Source organism: Lycium barbarum, chromosome 3 (genome assembly GCF_019175385.1).
Source record: "Lycium barbarum isolate Lr01 chromosome 3, ASM1917538v2, whole genome shotgun sequence".
Classification (NCBI taxonomy): Eukaryota; Viridiplantae; Streptophyta; class Magnoliopsida; order Solanales; family Solanaceae; genus Lycium; species Lycium barbarum.
The window spans coordinates 138,083,334-138,107,041 of NC_083339.1; the positions used below are offsets into that span (position 1 = coordinate 138,083,334).

At 36.6% G+C, this 23,708-nt stretch overlaps 2 protein-coding genes across 5 annotated transcripts; both read right to left on the reverse strand.

Annotated features, from left to right (window-relative positions):
- Positions 1-423: 423 nt before the first annotated feature.
- On the reverse strand, positions 424-17,914 carry LOC132632894 (uncharacterized). 4 transcript variants are annotated; one of them, XM_060349023.1, is made up of 24 exons: positions 17,426-17,912; positions 16,346-16,705; positions 15,162-15,291; positions 13,694-13,869; positions 11,875-11,948; positions 11,674-11,709; positions 11,490-11,580; positions 11,357-11,416; positions 9,632-9,896; positions 8,157-8,368; positions 7,934-8,035; positions 7,567-7,677; positions 6,819-6,884; positions 6,639-6,737; positions 4,989-5,222; positions 4,551-4,673; positions 4,309-4,395; positions 3,330-3,629; positions 2,993-3,180; positions 2,808-2,910; positions 2,579-2,724; positions 1,467-1,546; positions 1,005-1,180; positions 424-867 (listed from the first exon to the last, which is right to left on the reverse strand). In XM_060349023.1, exons 1-24 carry the CDS (start codon positions 17,756-17,758, stop codon positions 688-690), a joined length of 3,732 nt encoding a protein of 1,243 aa, XP_060205006.1. In that variant the 5' UTR covers positions 17,759-17,912; the 3' UTR covers positions 424-687. The 4 variants fall into 4 exon arrangements, with proteins under 4 accessions (XP_060205006.1, XP_060205007.1, XP_060205009.1 ...); XM_060349024.1 differs by having other exon boundaries at positions 8,169-8,368; positions 17,426-17,911; XM_060349026.1 differs by lacking the exon at positions 3,330-3,629 and having other exon boundaries at positions 17,426-17,914.
- A 2,225-nt stretch (positions 17,915-20,139) lies between these two features.
- Positions 20,140-22,846, reverse strand: LOC132631455 (uncharacterized). Its single transcript, XM_060347031.1, has 4 exons — positions 22,655-22,846; positions 22,361-22,588; positions 22,097-22,244; positions 20,140-22,015 (listed from the first exon to the last, which is right to left on the reverse strand). Exons 1-4 carry the CDS (start codon positions 22,844-22,846, stop codon positions 20,451-20,453), a joined length of 2,133 nt encoding a protein of 710 aa, XP_060203014.1. The 3' UTR covers positions 20,140-20,450.
- Positions 22,847-23,708: the final 862 nt, after the last annotated feature.

The following is a 23,708-nucleotide window of genomic DNA, read 5'->3' on the forward strand; positions in this document are numbered from 1 at the left end:
TGTTCAAAAGCATAGAACTAAAATTGGTGATCTAGGTTCCTTTAGGTTCTATATTAAGATAATTGCAGCAGCTGTTGCTTGATTTTAGTGATCTGAGAGTGATATATTACTGCGCTACTGAATTCCTAAAGCCACTTCCCTCTTTTTTCCGAAGAAAGCTCTCAAAGAGCTTTATTTTCAACCAGAACTTCCTAACAGAAAAATTATGGAAATAATGGCAAGTGGCGTGTCTATTATAATCATCATCTGCCAACTGAAGAAGTTCCTGAGGCTTTGATGATGGTGCAATTCATTAGCTTGTATTTGCCGTTCCCTATCCAGTGTACATATTACATTGGTGCCTAAGTGATGGAATTAGCCAAACTTTGCAATGTGGTGCCTCGATCACCATATCAATGGTTTATGTAGTTGATACACAAGGTCTTCTATACCTCAACCCTTTCCTAAAACAAATTGAATATATAAAAAGTTGAAACAAAGTAGCCTGATAATAATATACAGTAAAATCACTTAGAAAATTTCCCAAAATGCGCCCCAAAGCACGATTGGTTAACCAATTCTGATCGGATAATAAAATAGATCACAAGTATCCAGAAAGCCACTCACATTTCCGTATTTCTTCTAGAAAATAATGTATTTACATCCCAAAAATTTTACAGTTAGTTCTCGTCATGACTGAGGCAAGCTCTATGTAGTGGGCAGCACGTCATTATGACACGCCTCACCCAAGACATCATTGGCGCTAGTTTTTAATTCTGAATCTCCTCGTTCTAGACTTGCAGCGCTAATAGAATATGCACTTCCTGGAACATTCACCAGAAGTTCATCCTCATCCTTGTTCTCTTCAATGTCCGAATGCCGTGAACCCTGAAATAAATAGCAAAATAGAAAAAAGAACTTAATCTGACAGTAACAGCATACGATGCCACAAGAGAATTCTAACGACGGAGCATAAGTTAATAAAGCTACAAGTTAATTAACTAGTAAAATCTAGAAAAGCACACCTCTGGTTCATTCACTTTCTGCTTGGGGTTTTTTATACTTTTGAGGTTGCTTATGACTGCTTTGAGTTTCTTCTTTGCCACAAGTCTAGTCAAACGCCGTTCTGAATGTTGTGCAGCAGTTACATCAGCATGACACGCAACACATAGTGTCCTCATGTTCTCTATCCTACATTCACCTGCAAGAATTTCAAAAGATAAGATAATAGGGGTATGGATTTTCAAGAGAAAAAGTAGATCAGTAATGCATAAAAAGGTCAGGAAACTGAAGGGCTACAGTGGAAAGAGGAAGCTAGAGGGCGAGGGGAAAGGGGAAAATTTGCTCGCACAAAGAACAGAAATGAGAAGAGAGAGTAGAGAGAACCTGAGATTATCCGAGTAAATCTATCAAAAACTCCAAAGAGGATAACCCTTGAACTAAAAATTTGCAAGTAAGAAAAAGGAAGACTGTCTCTCATCATTTACCTCCCCCTTTATATACAGGTACAATGTGATCCGCATGCCATGCATTGCCATCAATAGGGTCCCGAACAAGCTTTCGAAATCTGCCAAAAGCAAACAATTAATTGGTATCCGAGCACATAGAGCACTGAGGAACAGCAAAATAAAGTTGATACTTGATAGTTCTTTTGTGTTATTTGCCCTACCACTCCCACCCTTCCCAAATTTTCTAGTTTGTCCAACACTAATGTGATGTGGGGTGGGGTGGGTGTGTGTTGGGGGGGGGGGGGTTCTGTTTAAGCAAATGAGAACTGTTCAAGAGTTAAAACTCCCCAAAAGCTCCCTTAGTTTAACATATAAGATTCACGTTAATTATAAGTGTGGTTGGTGGGGGTGGGGTCAGCATACGAGAACTGATAGGTAATTAAACTTCTGAGAAGCTCCCTTAGTTTAATCTGTAGTATTGAAGTGAAGTTTAAACCATCGAGGTATGTAGTTTCTAAATCAGTAGACTAGAATTCTTCTATGTTCTTGAAGACTAGTTGTAATGCCACTTAAACGCCTCACTACTGCCACCACCATGCATCTTAGATAATATCATTTGAAGACAATATAGCTAAATAAAAGTACAAGAGGATAGACAGTCAGGATGTTCTAGGATAGGGTGTGCTCTTTCAAGTTACCACATCTGTGGTGTTCTCGGATAGACATGTACGTTCTTAATAGCTGAACATATCCATCATAATTTTACAGCAAAAACTCTACACACAAAATAACATCAGAAAGGGACAAAATGAAACAAAATGGTTGAATAAGGACATAAACCGACAAGGAAGAAAATGAAACTAGCACTAGGAGAAAAACAAAGAATTAACTAAAAGAACAAATGTACCAAAAACAGAAATGTTCCTTGTTGGCCACGAGCTACACATTGTGCTGAAACATAAAACTGATATAGGTTCGTCAATTTCTCTTTCTTGAGATGGTCAGTACATATTTAATTCAGGCCAAAAACAACAAGTCTCAAAACATATGCATTGATTTCACATACTTGTATACACAGAAGAAGAAAACTATTTGAGGAAAAACCTAAGACCTTGACATGAATGGCATGTAATTCTCATCTCTAGACTTACAATTTCTTACGCTTTGCCAAATTTGGTGCTACTTTGACGATATACTCTTCACGACTCTCAAATGACAACGGTCTGATGCGCTCCACAAGTTTGTGGCAGTCTAGTTGGCAGTTTGTGCAAATGCCACGCTCATTTTCGAAAAGCGCCTAGAAGTATCAGGGTTCAACAATTAAATGATTTCTTGCATGGGTGAAACTCACTTTTAGTAAAAATACAAGTGAAAACATACATTACGAATCGATCTATTATTAGTTCTAAGGTGATACTCCTCGCTGCAGTTCAAGCTACAGAAGAGATCCTCAAAGTAGTCAGGAGTTTTAGCATTTCTATTCCTGGACATAAAAAAGTCAACAAGGCATTAGTGACCCAAATATTTGTCCTCATTTTTTCCTGAAAATAATTATTTGAACTCACCTGCAAGGAGTTTGACAGAGCTTGCAGAGTGGTTCATCCTTGTCGGACCAACCCTGCATGTATGTTTTCTCTTGTTTCCCTTTCCCATTACAAAGATGGATCTTCCTCCAGACAGCATTTGGTGGTAACGGATAGCTAATTTCGTGCAACGGTGTAGTCCTCCTCCTACTTCTACCTCTCAGCAGTCCCTGAAAGAAAAGCCCCAACACATATTAATAAGTTAAAACCACCTTCCCATCCTGAGAGTAAAAAACAGATATAGTCAGAGGTAGGTCTTTAATGAAAGGCCAATGATTCGGGAACAAACCCAAAGGAGAAAAGAAAGAAGATAACACACCCCATTATCGTGGTTAAGGTTTTCATTTAAATAGGACAACTCAACACATAACGGAAGTTGCAAGGCCTTTCCAATTAGTTTCCTTCGTTCAATAGCAGTCAACTTCCTCCATTCTTTGAGGAATTCCACTAGAGCGCACTGACAACTCATATCATCATTGATATTATTAGAAGCTGTTTTCTCAACTTTCTGTTTTAGATCAATTTCCTCTGGCCGGAAATTCTTAAAAAGTGGTTTTGGCCTGGAGTCAATTCCAGGAATACAAGAGTACAGGTGAATCCTTCCTGTATATTGGCTGACCTGAAACCATAGAAGTCCAAGCACATAACCAAATCAAAACTAACTCAAATCAAAACTAACTCATTTTCAACGTAACAAGCTGCAGATGTATACCCCCTCCTCTCCAGCAGAGGGGGGTGGGGAGGGGGGGCTGGATACTGGCCAAGAAACCACTAGTCTGACCATAGTGTCATGAGCTTGAAGCCGAGTTGGCATTCATTACTTCTTTCTTTAATAATGCTAACCATTCAATGGAAGGTGACCTGAACAAATCTGTATTATTAATTGGATATGAGGTCTTCTAAAGCAATAACCTAAAGAAGCCTCAAGACCCAAACAAAACTTAGGTGTTCAAAATATAACCCTTCATTTATGTCTATGCTGATTTGTTATGCCATTGTTACCATTTTTAAGAGCAGAAATAATCTTAAATGCAAAGCAACAAATAAAGTTTAGGAGTCCAAGATTGTAACCACATGCTAAACAAGGAAAAGTGCATTAGTTCCATTCATATCAAGCAGTAAGCAATTTATGATGACGAGGATGAGCTTTATGCTGATATGTATATTCATCAACTTGGAACATTATGACTTTCATAACAGCCAAACCCTCATCCCTGCACCCCTTCCCAACATTTCAGCTGGTTTGGAGGGAAAAACAAGTGAGATAGCCAATTAAGACAAAAGCTATATAATTTTACCTCAAAACGGAGCGACTCTATTTGGATAGAACTGCTTGTTACAAGTATGTTGCCATTTACTTCTAATTCAGGGGACGCACCATTACACTACATTCCCAAATTCATGAGTAACAGAGTAAGTGTGGGTCCATACAAACCTCCAAAAAACAAGAAGAAAGAGGGTAGGGTTGTGGGCATAAATATAAAAGATTAGAAGTATGATTAATTTATCAATGATATAAAAACTGAAATCCAGGTAATACCTCATCGCATAAGTCCTGATTTTTGGCTTCATTAACATCTATTAAATGTAAAGAGCTAAAATCATCATCCAAAACCTCAGCTCTGCAAGACGATTCTTCATGCCCTATGGTGGAAGTAGTGGCCTTCCCATTATCAAGCCCAGCCAAAGAAGACCAGATCAGGCAAAATAAGAAACAAGAGGCATGTCGAATAAACCTAAACCCTAGATTCATGTAAAAATGTACTTGAAGCTCTGCACAGCATGCAATTTTTTGGATTAATTCTTTAATATTACTTAAATCATAAGCTAAATCTAAGTGGAGTTACTTTTTAAAATCTTTTGAAACCAAGAAAGAAGAAAAAATTAGAAGCTAGTGAGATCATGAGTTAAAAGATGAGTAGAGTACAAAGGTAGTAGTGTAGACATAAATCGGCAACCCTCCGACGCAATTACATACCGTATAATGGAGGTCTGATTTTGATAAGAATGAGCTAGTTCCATCCTGCTTATCATCAATCCTGTAGGTATCACGATGAGCCTCAGAAGGATATAAATCTAGTTGAATGCGTTGGACTTCAGTTGCAGTTGGTTTTGCTCCAGCAAATTCACCATTTCCAGCATTCTCAGTTGTTAAATGCTCACTCTTCTTTTCTCCGACATCCAATTCCTCAAGGTAACAAACATCAGCAACCTATTTGCAGACCAAGCTTACTGTCAATAGAAAATCAAGACCTTTAAGGACTAAGTTATGCTAATAAAGTAAACTGGAGGTAACAGACCTTACTAACAGCTTTTAAGAAAAATGCAGCAAACAATACTATCAAGAGTTACACAAGATAGGTGTCAGTTACGTATACCTTTTAAGGTTAAAAAACAGTACCAAAGAACACATCATTAAAGGCACTTATAAGGGGGACTAGACTAGGAAATAATACCTTCAGAGGATAAAATAATCTCCACAGATCATGCATGACTATCAACATAAACCTTACCCAGGAACCAGAAAAGCAGTAAGGAAGAACCACCATGCTAAAATTCAGGAATGGGTTGACATTTTAATTTAATTGGTTCATAAAAGGCCAACAAAGGAAAACAGCAACAACAACAACATACCCAGTGAAATCCCACAGCGTGGGGCGTGAGGTCTGGGGAGGGTAGAGTGTACGCAGACCTTACCCCTACCTTGAGAGGTAGAGAGGCTGTTTCCGAAAGACCCTTGGCTCAAGAGAAGGCATGACAAAAAAGGTCACATAAGGACAAGCAATTCAAAGCAGTATGAAAATGAAAATAACAAAAGCGAATAAGCCATGATAAAGCAGTCTGAAAGAAGGAGAAATAGCTACCACAGATAAATAAGATAATTAAGTACAAAAAATAACATATAGTAGCAGAAATCAAAGGACAAGAAACTATAAAGCAATACTGTGACTACTAGCATGAAAGCATAGGCGGAACTACCTACTAGCCTTCTACCCTAATCTGAGTCCTCCATAACAAAGCAAAACAGCATCAGTTGAAAAAATAACACTTCTGTTGAGGGTAAGACTAGTAAAAGCCAATCTAGACAGCCTATGGAGAGCACATGCACAATAGATTCAGAAACGCACCACTCACTACAAAAATTGGAAGATTTGATTAGCTATTATTTTTCAAAGTATTTAAATTTATTGTTTGATCAAAGTTTGTATAATTGTTCCACGATGACAACTTTTAACTTTCAGTCGCAAATTACCTAGTTTATAAATATGTTATTTATTCTTTAACTTATTTAAAGAAGCGCAAATCATAGAATTCATCTGATATTCTTAAGGAGACCTGAGTCTTCAGGGTAATTTTTCTTTAGTGAGATGCTATATCAAAGTAAATTCTCATTTTAGGACTTCAAATTTTACTTCAGACTTCTAATGTGATATAGAGCAAAGCCATCAGTTGACTTATGTAATAGGAGTATTCTAGATCAATATTTTCTTCAGTTAAAATTGTAGGCTTCAAATTGAAGTAAAGAAAAAGCATGGGTTTTAGCATTTGCAAGGCTCGACTTAAATAGAGAATTTATTCTTGTAAGAAGAACCATGCAATGCGCAAAGATGAATGAGCACTCCAATACCTCTACTGCCTGTAAAGCATCATACTTCCCATCCATTGTAGATGAAACTTGATGCAAACTCTTATTAAGAGCTTGCCATCGAGACTCATCTGAAGTATCCTGGAAAGAAGTCATTAAGATTAGCAGGAAAAAAAATCCAAAGTGAATCTCTAACGTAATATACATTAAATAGAAAGTTACCTTTCCAATAAAAATATATACATTTACTCCCTTTGTTTGCCCTTGTCTATGAGCTCTACTTTCGGCCTACAAATGTTTAGACTGCATATAAGCATCAAACAATCAGATAAGATAAAAAAACCTTCAATATTGAAGATCTTGCAAAAAAAGGATACACCAGTGAATGGGACACTGAAAGTTGACATTGATAATGGAGAATAATCTGGGACCCCAAGCATGTGACCAACAGCAAGGAAAAATGGAAAGCAAGCAAGAAGTTCTATTGTTAGGAACATTCACCATTGATAGAAGTGTCTAATATTGGTACACTTCAGCTTCCAATCCACGTGGAAAATTTTAAGGTCTACCTTTCCTAGGATTACCATGTTTACCCTTCTGTGATATAAAACATGCAGGAGCCCTGTGTGGCATACCATTCATGCATGAGAACATCCTCAGGGAGGTGATATAAGGATATGATTGGAAACAAATGAAAAACAGGGTTTCAATGAAAGATTTTTACCAACTTACACCTCTGCTAATAGTCTGGAGATGCCTCTGAGCACAATTTGACCAAAAATCAAGAGGTAAATCATACATGGAGAGCCAAATCCAAGCGTTAAACAACTTAGGCTCTTCACATAAACGTTACATGTATATCCAAATGCAACCACTGAATAGAACTAGAGCAAAAGATAAAGAGTAAGATCTAAGTAAATCATTTTCCCCACTGATACAACATGTTGATATTGGGGTATAACAGATTCACCTGTTGCATATGAGCTGGTTTCGTTGGCAACTCCAAGAACACAACATGTTGCGCTGATGTCAAGTTAAGTCCAGAGCCCCCTGACAGTATTCCAACAAGCGCAATCTTAACCTGGTTATCAAAATCAAAACAAGTCAGCAAAATTGTCTTCCTTTCAACTGCACAACTACATCCAAATTAATGGCAGAAACAGAGAGCCATCAACACCAATATGCAAAAGAAAGAAACCCATCTATATCCAATGAAATTATAAGTGCTGCTTAAGCCTTTACTTTGGTATCACACGGGCAGGCAAAGGAATTTGTTTGGACTGCCTTAGTGACGAGTAATTATGAATGCCAAATTATCTAGAGCAGAATCTACAAACCTCATTTGCTGATTGGAATGATTGAATAGCTAAGTGCCTATCACCGGGTGATGCATTTGCATCAATGCGAATATAATCAATAGCTTTCTGACAAAGAAACTCCTACACAAGATGGGAGCGAGTCAAACCAATAGAAATTTAATGACTTTGTTGATACAGCAAAAAGACGAGTGCAATTTGTCTCTCCACATAGACATGTGGTGTCTACTTTAACATGCATTACAAGGGATTCCACCTGTACACCATCAAGAACTATATGGTGATGAGCAAATATTATCATTTTATGACAACTGCAGCTTGCTTCCATCATTTCTTCACCATCCAATTCTTTAATGATTGGATGTATTTTGAGCCATTCATAGAATCCGGGCAACTTTGCCATGCCAAGCGCTTCGTCATAGAGCTCTCTTAAAGCTCCGCAATAGACAGTATCATCTGACAAAAAGACAAAAAAAAATGCTAGTATGTTAAAACCCTTTCCAGAAATACAAACCTCACTGGTAAGTCTTTTGTAAGGTAAATAACTTTATTGTTATTGGGGAAACCCTCGTATACAAGCAATATACCAAAAAGCAGAGAGCCTCCATTAAACATGATTCTTTACAGAGTTCACACAATCATCTATGCAAACCAGGAACTCAAGGATGCACCAATAGGAAACAAGAGGCTATTCCTCACATGCACAAAATTATTCCTCCTCAGATGCCCTTCTATCTCTCTCCTTCTAAACTACCCACATAAGAGCTAGGGGTAAAACATAACATGCTGAGGGTCTTATGCGTGTAACTCTAATCCATGAATCACACTCAAAAGCTTGTCACAATAACCCGACCTTTGCATTGCAAAAAGTGCAGCAATCCCTGAATTAGGTCTTGATAGTTACTTTATGGTCAAAGGTCCATATAGTACAGTACATGATGTCTCATCTTCTACCCATTATAACATTCTTCCAGGTGTATTTCCTCCCACTTTGAAAATCCACATCAGTTTCAATTGGCTTAACACTGCCATTATTTTCCCTTAAATTCACCAAAGGACCTAATTACATTTCTTTTCCTTTTCTTTATTTGTTTATTACTCTTTTTGGATATAGTTCAAAAGTGGCCAATGTATCCATATTTTAGCTTTTGTGACAAATTGTGCTCTCTTCAGTCTTCCCCTTTTAAAGAAGGAAACAGATCCATGTATAAGGTAACAATTAGCAAAATAAAAAGTAACGCTATTAGCAGTTTTAGTTCTTGTGATATTTGACTAAACACATTAAAACTTCAATTACTTGAAATGTGCCTTTTTTTTTTTTCATTTTCTTGTGATTCATTCACAAATTTCTAGAATTATTAACTGTCCAACTATTTAATTAGCCATGTGTCATGTTAAGTTTGTATTATGACTCCATATTTGTGGGTAATATACTTCTACAAATTAGTCCAACTATAATATATTTCTACGTAAAGAGGAAAAATCACACATTTAATAAATTGAAGGTCATATATGTCAAGTCATATATCACAAGGACCAAAACCAAAATTTACCAACAATTGAGAGACCAAAAATACTAGTATCCCTAAAAAGTAATATTGACTATTGCTAGTGGCTTTTCATACAAAACATAACTATTGGGAAAATGGATGAAAGCGAACAAGGAATAGCACCAACAACAGAATCTAGTTCGAAAAATCTAGGACATTTAAAACATACCATCAACTCCTTCAGGACTCTCCACTTGCCCATCTTCAGCAACAAACTTTAGATTCTCAAAAGCTTTCTCTACATCTTTAGCACATAAGTCACCATTGGTTACACTTCCAGCCTCTTTAGCACCACTGTTCCCAGACGTTCTGCCTTTCAACAAGTTATGGGTAGCCACAGCTTGAGAAATATCTGATTTATTTAAAGTCAAACTTATAATTTGGCGACGCAAGGGCGGTAACTGCAAAAGCACATGCTCCTTCAAACGGCGTATCTGGATGATATAAAACAAAGGAAGAATAAGATAGTCTTCAACATCTGGAGGGAAAAAAGAAGCAGAAAACAAAAGAAATAATAGTAAAGCATTTCTCTCTCTCTCTCTTTTTTTTTTTTTTTTAATCAAGTAAACATATTTCATATTGTATACAAGTGGTATACCAAAAGTTAGAATCTACAAAAGCAAATGATTCTCTACAAACTCCACCCAATCGTCTATACAACAGGGGACTTTCTGAGTGCGCTGAAAGAAAATAAGGGAACGAAGCCTACTCCTTAACTGGGGGAAGCTCGACTCTACACCTTCAAAAGCTCTTCTATTTTTCTCTCTCCAGACAACCCACATTAATGCAAGTGGCAAAACATTCCATGCCCTTCGTCTTCTCCTTCTCCTTCCGCTCTTCCAACTAGACATCAACTGTTTCACCGTTTTTGGCATCACCAATGGAATGCCAAACCACCTAAACATATCCCATCATAATCTCATTGCCAATCCGCAATGTAGAAGAAGATGATCCATATCCTCGCCTGTCTCCTTGCACATGTAACACCAACTGACACATACCACCCTCCGCTTTCTCAGATTCTCTGCTGTCAAGAGCGACCCTCTTGCGGCTAACCAAGTGAAAAAGCACACCTTCCACGGCATCTTTAGGCTCCATATTGCATTACATGGAAACACATGCCCCTCCCTGACCAAAAGATTTTCATAGAAAGTTTTCTCAGAGAACACACCATTATTCCCCAATCTCCACCACCACGCATCGGGCTTATCAACTGGGTTGACTTGATGCTCATTATCACAGCGGAAAGCATTCTGTAATAAGATAGCAAGCTTGTGTACATGAATGAATATAACATCCCTCCATGAAAAACATGAGGAACTGCCTCACTATCTCGAGAGCCAAAACGCTAGTCCTCGACTGCAACTTTCTCAATTACTCTTTTTTTAAGGTCTAATATATATGTCAGAAAGTAGATCACGTTTACGTACAGTATGTTACAGAAAATAAATGTATCTATGTAAGTTGAGACAAAAGATTAATCAATAGGCTATTTGTTGGGAGGAAGGGGATATTTATTATGAGAATTCTAAGGTAGAATTAAATCCGGTAATCATTATTGGTTGTCATTAGCAAAATTGATCCTGATATATTGGAAAATATAATGACAAAATATGGGCTTTACCAATTAAAAGTGCAATCTAGTGAATTTGGTTTCAAAACAAAAGATATATAAGCTTATCTGGCTCATCATTAAATATCAAACTCCACAGTACAGCAATCTTCGGTCTGTCAAAATGAAATAGTGGATAATAAACCAACCAACAGCAACATGACATCAGCTGTTTGACACCATGTACTTACAAGTCGCTGAGAGTTGGAAAACGAGGACAAAACAAAGTACATCATGAAATATACTATGAGTTGAAGCAATACAGGAGCTACAAGGTCATACCATTACACTTTGCTTCAGTAACACATGTAACTCCTCCAAGCGAACTCCCTTTGAGAAATCCTGTGAAGACCAAACCATGAACATTTTCCAGTGGGATGGCCTCTTATTCAATATTTGAAGGAACAAGAATCACCTGGAAAACCTTCCCTTGGCAGCCATGAACAAGTCTAACGTTGCAGTAAGTCTTTGCAAAGTCATATTTAGTCTTTCCAAGTAAACCGGGCCTAGGTGAAAGAAGTATGAGAAGAGAACTAATGACCATCTAAACTCAACAAAGTAAAAGGTACTCAGAGAAAATGGAGAAACAAGGAACTCACCATAAGATATTTATCTGATGAAAAATGTCATAAGGTCTGCGAACATTTAGGAAAACAGGAAACAAGCATCAGAATGTAATTGACACATGCAGAAAATTGACATAATCAAAAATCAAATGAACTCTACTAGCATGTTAAGACTGCCTTTAAAGGAAACTTCAAAAATCACGCATCAGTAAAAGTGCCAATACACGCTACAACCTTGACAAAGATGGAGTCCCCGATAATAGAATCAAATGCTTGGCCTTTGCTGCAACATCGAGAACAGTTGTTATCTGTCAAACAACAGAAGAGAGCTTATGCAATAAAACAATAATTATTGTGTATGTTGTATGTACAGTAACTAATTTTAATTACCAAGAAATCCCCAAGCACAAGTAGAGCACAGTTCAAGAGTCGGTGGATAATTGCTCCCCCACCCCCCACCCCACACCCCCCACCCCCAACCTTTCTCTGCTTAAATACCTGTCTAACCTTTGTTTGCGAGGTTCAAATGCACGACGTCCACATAACCCACACATCACGCGGTGCGCTCTTACCACTAGACCAAAGCCCTAGAGGCTTGTACGTACAGTAACTTTTTCAATTGTCTATGTACAGTAACTAATCATGAAAAATGAGGCTCCCATTTGGTAATGCACAGTATTTCAAATATTTGAATTAATTTTGATTCACAATTTGGTCCATTATTTCAATTCAATTTGAAATAGAGAATTTGAAGTTTGAGAAACCGGTTTGAGCCTTTGACGAGTATTTCAAGTGAAATAATAGTTTTTACTCATTAAACCCTAACTCCTTTTCCTAGTGAAATTTATGTCCAAGCACTACTAGGAAACTCTTTTATTTATTTATTTAATTTCAACCCAAAGTTCCAATGTCATGCATGATGCATCATGCCTCATAAACTTCAGGTTCAATTATTGAAGAGAAAGCACCACCCCTTCTTTAATCGAAATTTTACTGCCTCTCAAAAGATCGCTCTACCTATATTCTTCTCTAACCTACCAAGAAAATTTATTTCGTGACAAATGTAGTATCTGACAGAGAACCAAGATGGTAAGTCTGAGACTTCCACCCAAACTTGATATGGAGACTCTATATACTTCTTTATCAGCAACTATACAAAAGTTGTAGACTTGTAGTGGGTTCATCATTCATTGTTTCTGGGTCCATCAAGCGAGTCTTGAGGTTTGAGGTGTAAATGTCCAGCAATAGCTTGATCTATGACAACCTCAAAAGTTTGGAGTTGAGAGTTAGCAGCCAATCAAGCTTTAACTAAAGAGCTTCAATGGTCTTCATACACCGTTATTGAAAAGTATCCAGTTGGCAATTTGTGTCTCTTTAATCTTTTTACAGGTTGACTCTGCAAAATAGAGCAACTCTAACAAAAATGATGCTGTATTTAACCCTGATAAACTGCAAAGTGGATTTTCAACTCAGTTTTATCTTTTTCTAGAAGAGCCTAAACTAGAAATTAGGAATATAAGCATATCTACACATACAGTATAAAGGAAGACTCTATGGGTAATAAAAGGAGAGAAAGGAGGGAGGCATTAAAGTCAGGAAAGTAAGGTCATGAAGGGAACATGGGCCAGTGGCAAAATTTTGTTGCTTCCTTATCGAAGAAAAGGGGGAAGTTATTGAGAGAAAGGGGGTCTCTAGCCTACAATACAGGCAGTGGAATATGTAGCACGAAAAAGCAAAGAACGTATCAAACACATAGATATTGTGCGACCTTTGTGTGTAGCGCCAAAATAGTAGCTCATCCTTTCACCAAGTGACTCATGAAACATTAGTATTTAGTCTGAAGGTTCTTAATGCCACTAATCAAATTTTTAGGGATCAATACCCTAACATTTTATACCTAAATCATCAATAGGTATCATCCCACTCAGTAGACAAAAAGTTCAAAATCAAATATTGAAGTAAACACTGATTTGACTAATTACTTAGAAAATAACTTGATCTTAGTCATCTAAATATTCTCTATTTTTTTTTTTCCTCAGAAAGGACTTTGTACCTCTTCAGTTTCACTTGCTTTCTTTGTGCAACGCAAATTATGTGATTCATCCACAACCAAGGTGGCCCATTCTTGTTCCAACATACTTTTCCTCAAACGACGAAGCATCGTATATGATGTCACCACAACTCTTGGACATTTAGGTAAACGTGCAGGATTGTCTTTCTGACCAAAAACTAGATGAAAAGATGAAAACAAAAAAATGAATGTCAGACTTAAAACCACAAAATGACAAAGAGTCTATAAGGACAGCCGAGTTAGTCATGCTAGCTCTAGATGAATGAATCTCATACCTTTGGGTAAATTCCAAAATGGGGAAATCGGCAGTATATTTGTTGTTTATATTGAACTCAAATATAGTTAATAACACGCAGCTGTTTTCCAGCAGAACTTTATATAAAAGAAACCCCATAGAATCAAGGGGGAGAAATAGATTATACAAGGATAATAAAGAAACAGTTTTCTTTAATGAATCATGTTCTATGCTTTCTTTAGGTTGATATCAACAAGTGATTTATTTGTTTTACAAATTATAATGGGGAGAGGTCTGTGACTTTATAGCTAGCAATGAATCTCCCGTAATCAGTTATTCATGCAACATAGAGTCTGATCAAGGGTTCAGTGTTTCAGTTATAGTCCCAAGAAGCTTGCCCTTCATTAAGACCATTCAAAGAGAAAACTTATCCTTATTCTTCTTATGAAAGTAAAGTAGGTAAACTAATAGGGTGAGACAATCAGTCTCATTTTTGCCTAACTAAACCTGACTTCCAGGCCATAGAAAAGATGTTATGTGAAACCGTTCACTGCCACTCAAAATCAGCATTCTTTAAGGAACCAATTCATCCAACTCGTCTAGAAGTTATTCAAAAAATTGATACTATAAGAGCTATATACCAGTTAGATAACTGAAAAGAACTCTATCTATAGGCAAAACTGAAAAAAACTTCCATCAGTTCACTCCTAGATATAAGGGACAGTAGTAAACAAACTAACAAAAGTTACACCAAGATCTTCTTCATTAGTATGTCCCGCTCAAATTATCATACACCACTTGAAGTTCTGTCTGTTTCACAAACAAACTGTCAATCAGACTCCAATACCACACTTCACCTTGAATAAGAGAGAAACGAAAACAGGAGGAAGAAAGCAAGGGGAAAATACAAGAACATGAAAGGTCCACTCATCAGATTTTTTAAGGAGACAAAGACACAATAAAAACAAGATAAATCAACTACTTTAATGATTAACAGTTAATGAACCCCAACAACGATATGCTGAACCACCAACATTGAAAGTACCTTTTCAGGATCTCTAAATCAACATATACATGACAACAGCTTTCATAACGAAAAGACCATATGACTCTGACTTCTCTATGCATCAACTCTAGTCATCACTTTTCAGAAAGAAAAAGGGAAATAAAGGAAGAGCAATGGTTATTGGTGGTGGACAAGCTTGAAAACAGTACCCAGATGAATATCAGAAGGTAAACAAGGAAGCCAGCGCTCCAGTTCTTCAGCCCATGAATATCTCAATATAGCTGGGCAAACAATGAGCAAAGGACCTTCATCCATGAAAGAACTCGCAATGGTGATAGCCTGAATACAAAATTTCAGTTAATATTAGAGGAGAAATTTTTTGATAAAGAATATTAGAGGAGAAATTATTTGCGTAAAATGTAAGCTCAGAAGAATGTATAGAATTTAAAATACTAATAGATTCAAAACAGACAGTTTGAGGCAAAAACCCGCAGGGAGACACACACACATTAAGACACATACAAAAAAGAAAAAAGAACTATAAAATTAACACCAATAAAGACAATTGAATTCATTGACATCCACAAAAAGACCTGACTACTATTGCAACCCAACCCCAATCTACAGTACCAAGAGCTCCAAGGAGGAGTTTACTGCAGCCCAGAAGTTGTCATCTTTAGTATCAGCCTAGAGCCATGCTTAAGCGTTCCTGTAAATTTCCAATTTAAGACCATTTAATTTTTTTCCTTAATCTTTGCGATATTCAGTTCCAGTGTAATCCCACAAGCGGGGTCTGGGGAGGGCAAGATGTACGCAGACCTTACCTCTACCTTTTTGGGGATAGAGACGTTGTTTCCTATAGACCCTCGGCTATGTAGGAAAGGAAAAGAGACAACAAAACAGCAAATGCACAAAACAAATGTAGTAACAGATATCAATACACAGTAGCGACTGAACCAGCTCAAGTATCAGAACTTGAACAAATTATTTTAACATGGTAGTTTTGCATCTAATATTTGAATGGAGAAAAATCTAGCCTACAATGAGTTACGTACATAAAAGAGTGCGACAAAGATCAGCCATCTTTCTAAACTGCTATTTACCTTATGCATACATCAACATGAAGAAGATCCATATAAACTACTGACCCCTTCTAACAAGGGCAGGAATGCCTACATGGACGCAAGATGAAGGGTCCGGCGGCCTTACTTGACTTGAACAAAGGGAAGATCAAGCAAAGATGAATTAGCAGGATTGGGTGTCTTTTGGAGAGAACCATATTTTGTAGGTTTCTCCTCTTTTGGTATTTCACTTGTATACGGCCAAGTTAGCCTTGTTGTTATCAATGAAACCTTTTACTTGATCAAAAAATAATCTATATCAGCAGCATTACCTGGAGAGTTTTCCCTAGTCCCATTTCATCTGCAATGAGACATCGACCACCCCTTCTCAATCCAAATCGAACACCCTCAAGCTGAAAAGGATGAAGTATATCCAACAATCTCTTAGGAAGTTTTCTGATCAACTCATCAACCTTCTCATCAGGAAGATGCTCCGGCCTACAAGGTACCCATCGACCTGCGGCGGAGTAATTAGAAAGCCTCTCGACTACATTGAATGTTCCCCAAGGAATCTCTTCACATTCAATGCTTTTAAAGTTCTTTAGAGACCTCAGAACTGCTTCATAGTCTCTAAGTTGATAGACACAAGCCTTTCCCCCAGCAGTTGTTTGAGTGCAATGCGACAGCGGCACCTGATCAGACAAACCAACATGGTTGAGTTCTATAATTAATATCTTGGCAACCAAGTAACTGAAAGTCTAAAACAACCTCACAGTTTTGTGACAATAGAAACAGATTACCAGTAAAATTACTTGATCTATGACATGGAAGCTTTGGATTCAATTGAAGAGAATGTTCCTTTACAAAGAGAACACGGATGTTTAAAGACACACCAACTCCCTCCTATCAACCGAAATTTGACAATACTTTTAAAGGCCGAAAATTTCATCCCCTTGGCCAATTAATTGAAGGAGTAAATGAACATATAAGCCCGCAAAAGATTAAATGTTGACTTACACTAGATGTCAACTAAACAGAAACAAATTAACCAACTTGGCGAACATTCAATCTAACCCAACCCATTCTATCAGTTGAAATTATAGCAACCCAACATATGATTTCACATTACTATAACCCCGTTGAATGAAGTCACTGATTGGAGTATATCAAAGGTACACCACATGCTACTCTGGATTGTTTCTTGAAAATTTTCATTCCAAGTCTAGTGTTGCTTCAACATGATATCAGATATAGTAACAGCTACTCCCTTCGTTTCAATTTATGTGTGACACGGCACGGAATTTAAGAAATTAAAACTTGGGGTCTTAAACTAAACTAAGGATGTGTGTAACTTCACATTCACATTAACTAAAACCCCAGTTAAGAGATACAATATTGAGAAAAGTTCTTACAGATGAGAGGCAATCTCTGAGTATCTCCAAACAATTAGTTTCACCGGGATAAGTAAACCCTTCCAAGGGCGCGGGAGTAACACAGAATGAGTCAGACGAGCAAATTTCAAGCCTGGCCCTAAACCTTTGGAGTGGAGGACTAGGGTTAACGGGAGATGGGGTTTGAGGCTTACGGAAAGGAACATTATCGGAGAGCTTTCTGCATTTGAAAAGCTTCCAAGAATTCTGATTGAGTCGGGTTTTGCGCTTTGCCAAGGCGGCAAGACGATTGGCTTCGGCCCGATTTCTCTGCTCTTCAGTGATTTCTTCTACTTCTTTTTCTCCCTTTTCCATTTTCTGAGAGGAACTAGTGATGGTAGTGAAGACTTCTTGATTTTATTATGGAAAGCCGCGCGCCATTCTTGTTTCTTGATTTCTTGATTTCTTTATTTCTCGTCTCTTTTTAAATTTGTAACTTCAACCGCGTTACTTTGCTCCTTCGAGACTTTTTATTTTATTTTGTAATAAAGTAATAGTACTTCGGGTCTGCCTCCATTATTATTAGGGGACAGGGGTTAAATTTACCCTCCAAAGATTCATTTATAGTTTAAATTTAATCTCCATCAAAGTTTGAGGTCATATTTATCCTTTTCATTTGGATATTTATTATATTTGTTTTTTAATGAATGAAAATCCACGTCACAGCAAAAAAATTGCCATGTAATATTAACTTGTTTCATGGATCCAGTAATTTTTTTAGCATCTGTGAACTAGCTTGTGCTTTACTTCATTAAGCTGGATGTTCTCGTGTTAAAAAGCAAACTGATGAAACATGACTTTGGGGTGAATATGGCATTTGGTCAGAGCATTTTTGGCTCTTATTGTTCGTCTCTTCTTCCTTCAAAAAAGAAGATCTGAAACCACTGTCCTGTTCAAAATTCGTAGAAATGCATATGCACGCAAAGCCATAATTTTGCATGTTTGTTTCAATGAAACCCCACAAACTTATATAGTGTTTTCCTGATAATTATTTGGAACAAGAAAATTCAAGTAGTGTGGTGGTGCCACTATCACTAAATGCTGTTTCTGAAATAAGGTTGGTGAAGAACTCGATTGTCGCCTTTTTTTCTCTCAAGAACCCTAATCGCTCCCTTTCTGAAATAAAAAAGGGCAAAGGGTTTAAATAATATTAATGGACTTAATATACGGGTCGGGTTATGATGTGGCAATCTGATGGACTCAATATTACGTGGCAATCAGATGTGGAAATTTTTATGATGTGGCAATCCAACGTTGCAATTTTTTTTGCTGTGATGTGGACTTCCATCCATTAAAGAGCAAATAACAAGTATCCAAACGGAAAGGACAAATTTAACCCAAAACTTTAACGGAGGGCAAATTTAAACTATAAATCATACTTAAAGGTTAAATTTGACCCTTTGCCCTTATTATTATGAGTAAAAATGGCACGGGTTGGCCTTCTTTGATCCGCTTTTAGTTCAGCCACCACATAATTAGCAGTTAAAAATATTTTTCTAAGTAAAACTCGCACAAAATTTAGCACATTATATGCTGGAGATTTACATATAAAATTTTGACATAGTTACGGATAAAATAACATGCACTGAATTGTATTACAAGGAAAATATGTTATCTATCTTGCTCGTAGGACTACACCTGCTTATTTTAAGATACAAAAACTAGGACAAGCATTAAATAGAAGACCCAAGGGACTCCTAGATTGGATTGATTTTCGCAAATGTCCCTTTTTAGGCTACTATTTAGATTTTGTTCTTATTTTTAAAAGTTACATATATAATCCTCAATAAATTGTCCTATTAGACAATGTTAAATTCGGATATAATGTTTGCTCATAGATTGTTCAATCCTATAGACAAAATATAAGACCGTCGTCTAACATATACTATTAATAACTTACAAAATTTTAGACTGTCGTCTAGCGTTTTCTCATATAATTTTCTATTTTCTCAAAAGGGATCTTTCATCTTTAGATCATAATCTAAAAGTTCATAAATTGCCAAAAAAAAAAAAACATTTACTAAACAATTATCCCAAAAGTACTTTCTTGATTTATTTTGGGGTGGTCTTTAATTTTTGTCCTTCGCCTAATACCATCAAGTTTGGGGTTTGAACCTTGGCTCAGAAAAAAAAAATCTCAAGGGAGAGTTTTATAGCAAACTTAGGCCGATTCGGGCCAAAGTTAGGCTTGCAGGCAGAAGTTTGCCTGCTTCTAGCAAAGTTAAGGCAGAGTTTTGCGAATCCAAGTTCTACCTGGCGAATTTTTTTTAAAACTTTTGACTAAGCAGGGGTTCGAATTCAGAACCTAGGTGTTTTAGGCGAAGTGTAAAAATTAAAGACCAACAATTTGAGGGCCAAAAATTAAATACCATTGCAAAATAAAAAATCAAAGATTTGGAGTTGTGCTGAAAAGCCCAACTTTAGATGGGCTGAAAAAGGTGTAGCCCACTCAAATGACGGGATGGGTAGGGTCGGGTCTTGTCGGGTCGGTTTCAACTTTAATTTAGCCTTGTGAAAATATGCTCATGATGGTTTCCTGAAAATAATAGCATCTTGAGCAGGCTTGTCTTTCAAGAGAAACAAACCGGAAGTAGACGCACTAGTCCTGTCTGGTTTTCACTTTCAAATTCTTAAAGCACTTCAGTATCAGGAAAATCATTGCCATATTAGCAGTGGCGGACCCAGGATTTCAGGGTCGTGGGTGCTTCATTTTCTTTAACATGAGTTGCTAACGATGACATAATATAAATGCACAACTATTTGAATGCATAACTAAAAGAAAACTGCAACTAATATTATCATTACCAAAAGAGGCTTTTAATCACAAGTTTCATACAAAAGAAAGACTTCTAGTCAGTAGTCACAAGTCTGATCCCAAAAAAAAGACTTAGTCTCAAGTCTGATCCAAAAAAAAAAAGACTTCTAGTCAGTAGTCACAAGTCCGATCCCAAAAAAAAAAAGACTTAGTCTCAAGTCTGATCCAAAAAAAAAGACTTGCAGTCACAAATCACAACTGCGCTCGATGACTTTTCATTTTCTGAAAATGATGAATAATAGCATCATTACTTATAGTTGCAAATATCCCACGCTCTACATAGCAGACTAAACAACCATTTAAAAATTCATCATTCATACTGTTGCGGAGTTCATTTTTGATGTACTTCATCGATGAGAAAGCTCGTTCCACAGAAGCAGTAGCAACAGGAAGAATAAGAGTCAACTTGATAAGCAAATAAACAAATGGCCAGGTCTGGTGCAATTCTGATTGAACCAGTACTTTAGCAAGATCAATAATCCCCTTCATATTGAAAAATCTCTTATCAGAACCTCGAACATACACTATGAAATTATCAAGCTGGCAACTGAGATCTCGAAGCTTGTTGCTATCAAACTCATTCGGATAATATTCAGCCAACCTCATTGCCTTTTTCTTATCAAAATTACCAAATGACTTAGCTGGATGTAAACAAGCCATACCAAGAAGTAAATCAGTACTAACAGTGTCGAAACGATTATTAAGCTCCTGAAGCAGCAAATCAATAACAGGATAAAAAATTCCAACACGAAAATGATGAGAATATGTAACATCAAGAGTTCTACGTTTCGACTTCCCAGGAATGTAGTTAGCATCCATCTTCGGAATAAATATCTCATGCTTATTACAAAAAGAAAGGGCATCATCCAGTAATGATTTCCATCCCCTATCCCTCATCATTTGCAATTCTTGCTTTGCAGTATTGAGCAGTCCCATAGCATTGACAATATCTTGATCCATCTTCTGTAATGAGCAGTTCAAATAATTTGTCTTCTTCAGAACTTCCAACATCAAGTGCAACATAAAAACAAAATCAAACCCCTTAATCTTATCCACAAGACTTTCAGTTGTAAGTCTATCGATATAATTTGGACACTCATATGCAGCAAATTCAAGAACATAAAGAATTGATGGAAATATATCAATGAAGTTCTGTAATGTTTTATAATGAGAACCCCAACGAGTGTCACCTGGTCGTTGAAGCCCACGTTCTTGATTTAATTCCCGTCCTGTGTGCACTTCACCAGAAATGAGCAACTCTTCTAACTTTGCAGCTTGATGTTGTCTAAGCAAATCCCTGCGCTTATAAGATGCTCCAACAATATTCAATACATTAGTAACTATACAAAAAAAATCATCCACATCTGAATTTTTCTTCACAAGAGCCACAAGTGTTAACTGCAATTGGTGAGTAAAACAATGAGTGGAATATGCAGATGGAGTATCACGCAAAATTAAAATTTTAAGACTATTTAGTTCTCCTTGCATGTTACTAGCACCATCATAACCTTGCCCACGTATTTGGGATGGACTTAATGAGTGATCCGAAAGAAAAGAATAGATTGTTTCCTTCATTGATCGTGCAGATGTATCATTAACATGGACAATACCAACAAATCGCTCTATCACTTCACCTTTTTTGTCAACATATCGTAGAACAAGTGCCATTTGCTCCTTGTGTGATATATCCTTCGATTCATCAACCAGTATTCCGAAATAATCACCATCCAAGTCTTCAATAATAGCTTTGATTGTTTCTTTTGCACAAGCATCAACAATATCTTTTTGAATTTTTGAACACATCATTTCATTTTTTGGAGCATTTTGTAATATAATGCTTCCAACTTCCTGATCCATGGCTCCATACCATTGCAAAAGTTCAAGAAATATACCTCTATTTGTAGATGATATGCTCTCATCATGACCACGAAACGGCAATCCTAATCTTAAGAGAAACCTTGCCACATCAATTGAAGCACCCAAGCGATGTCGAGTTCATTTTTGTCTTTCTCGTTACGCTTGTCAAAAGAAGTGCAAATTGATTGTGATTGATTTATCAAATCAATCATCATGTTGAAACACTTGTTGTGGATGCTATTTACCTCTCCAATATGAGTTTTGAATCTTTCCTTAGCCTTGTTCCAACCCTTATAACCCTTTTTCGTAAAAGCATCTCCCATATTTCCACGAACATCATGCTCATTTTTAAACAAATAGCAACACAAACAATAAGCAGCATCTTTTGATATACTGTACTCTAACCACTTGGAATGTCGACCTTTGAACCAGCCAGGATAAAACTGACGCATTGCTTTCTTTTTCTTCCCAAACTGAGTTTTAGGAAAATCATGATTCATAGGCTGACAAGGTCCTTTTTAAATATAATATCTTCTAACTTCATCACGTATATTAGCGTCATATTCTGCAATAGGCCTTCTGTTTGCCGAGTCTGCTTTCAAATAATTGAAATTGATATTTAAAGGATTTGTATCCCTCTGAACTTCCGAGGGTATGGATGAAGCAACAGGTGGAATAGTAGAACTAGAGCTTGGTTGTCCACGTTTTAACCTGGTGACAAACTTATTCATCCGATTCACAAGATTTAAGACAATTCCTACTAAACAAGATTCAATTAATACTCCTTTTAAATGTAGCATACCGAGAGAAAGAACCATTTCAAAATTTAGAAAGGAAAGAAACAAATATGTTCATTTCCAGACAACAAAGAACACTAGTATTACAATTTTGCAAGTTCTATTATCAATTTATGCTCACGTTCGCTCTATTTTGTACTACAAAGCAATAGATTATGGATAGAGTATAATTTTTATTCTGCTTATTAAGAAAAAAATAGCACCAAGTGCTTGAAACAAGCTTTGGCTTTAGTCCAATATCTACGTATTCTGCTATTCCAATGCAATTATTTAACATTCTTAGCTAATAATGGTTTATGTAAGTTGTATTTTTGTTGTTTGTAAATTCAGTGAAATGCACATGAGAAAAAATCAAAATCATGAGCCAAAAGTTCTTAACCAAAAAACTAACAAAGGAAAAAACACAAATTACACTATCCACAATTTGGTATTCAAATCAACAATACACGATTAGCAACGAGCCAACGAAGAACCATTAGACGGAAGATTGGTGAGAAAATATAGAAGCCCTTAACTTGTAATGTGTAAGAACTAAGAAATAAACAAACATCATTAGAAAAATTAAATCCCCCAAAACCCTAATTCAAATTTTTAGCTCTTAAAAAATTAAAATACCTGTGTTCTGAGATTAGTGGACGATGATAATGAAAATAAAAAACGAAATTGGAAAGAATAGGAGACGAACTGAAGAAGATTGAAATTTGGTTTTGGGGATAAGGGTTTTAGTTGCTGTGTCTCTTGTTTGATTTTTGGGAAAGGTCTAACCTTTTTACCTTTTATTTGATAAACTAAAAAG

What these genes read in the sequence shown, in the direction of transcription:
- LOC132632894 (XM_060349023.1), bottom strand. Translation starts at nt 17,758, where the DNA reads ATGGAAAAGGGAGAAAAAGAAGTAGAAGAAATCACTGAAGAGCAGAGA. An exon ending in GCCAAGGGAAGGTTTTCCAG is followed by an intron (nt 11,417 to 11,489) that starts GTGATTCTTGTT and finishes TGGTCTTCACAG; the next exon opens with GATTTCTCAAAGGGAGTTCG. An exon ending in ATAATAGATCGATTCGTAAT is followed by an intron (nt 2,725 to 2,807) that starts GTATGTTTTCAC and finishes TGATACTTCTAG; the next exon opens with GCGCTTTTCGAAAATGAGCG.
- LOC132631455 (XM_060347031.1), bottom strand. Translation starts at nt 22,846, where the DNA reads ATGAATAAGTTTGTCACCAGGTTAAAACGTGGACAACCAAGCTCTAGT. An exon ending in ACGCTAATATACGTGATGAA is followed by an intron (nt 22,589 to 22,654) that starts GTTAGAAGATAT and finishes CCTAAAACTCAG; the next exon opens with TTTGGGAAGAAAAAGAAAGC. An exon ending in CATGGATCAGGAAGTTGGAA is followed by an intron (nt 22,016 to 22,096) that starts GCATTATATTAC and finishes CTTGTGCAAAAG; the next exon opens with AAACAATCAAAGCTATTATT.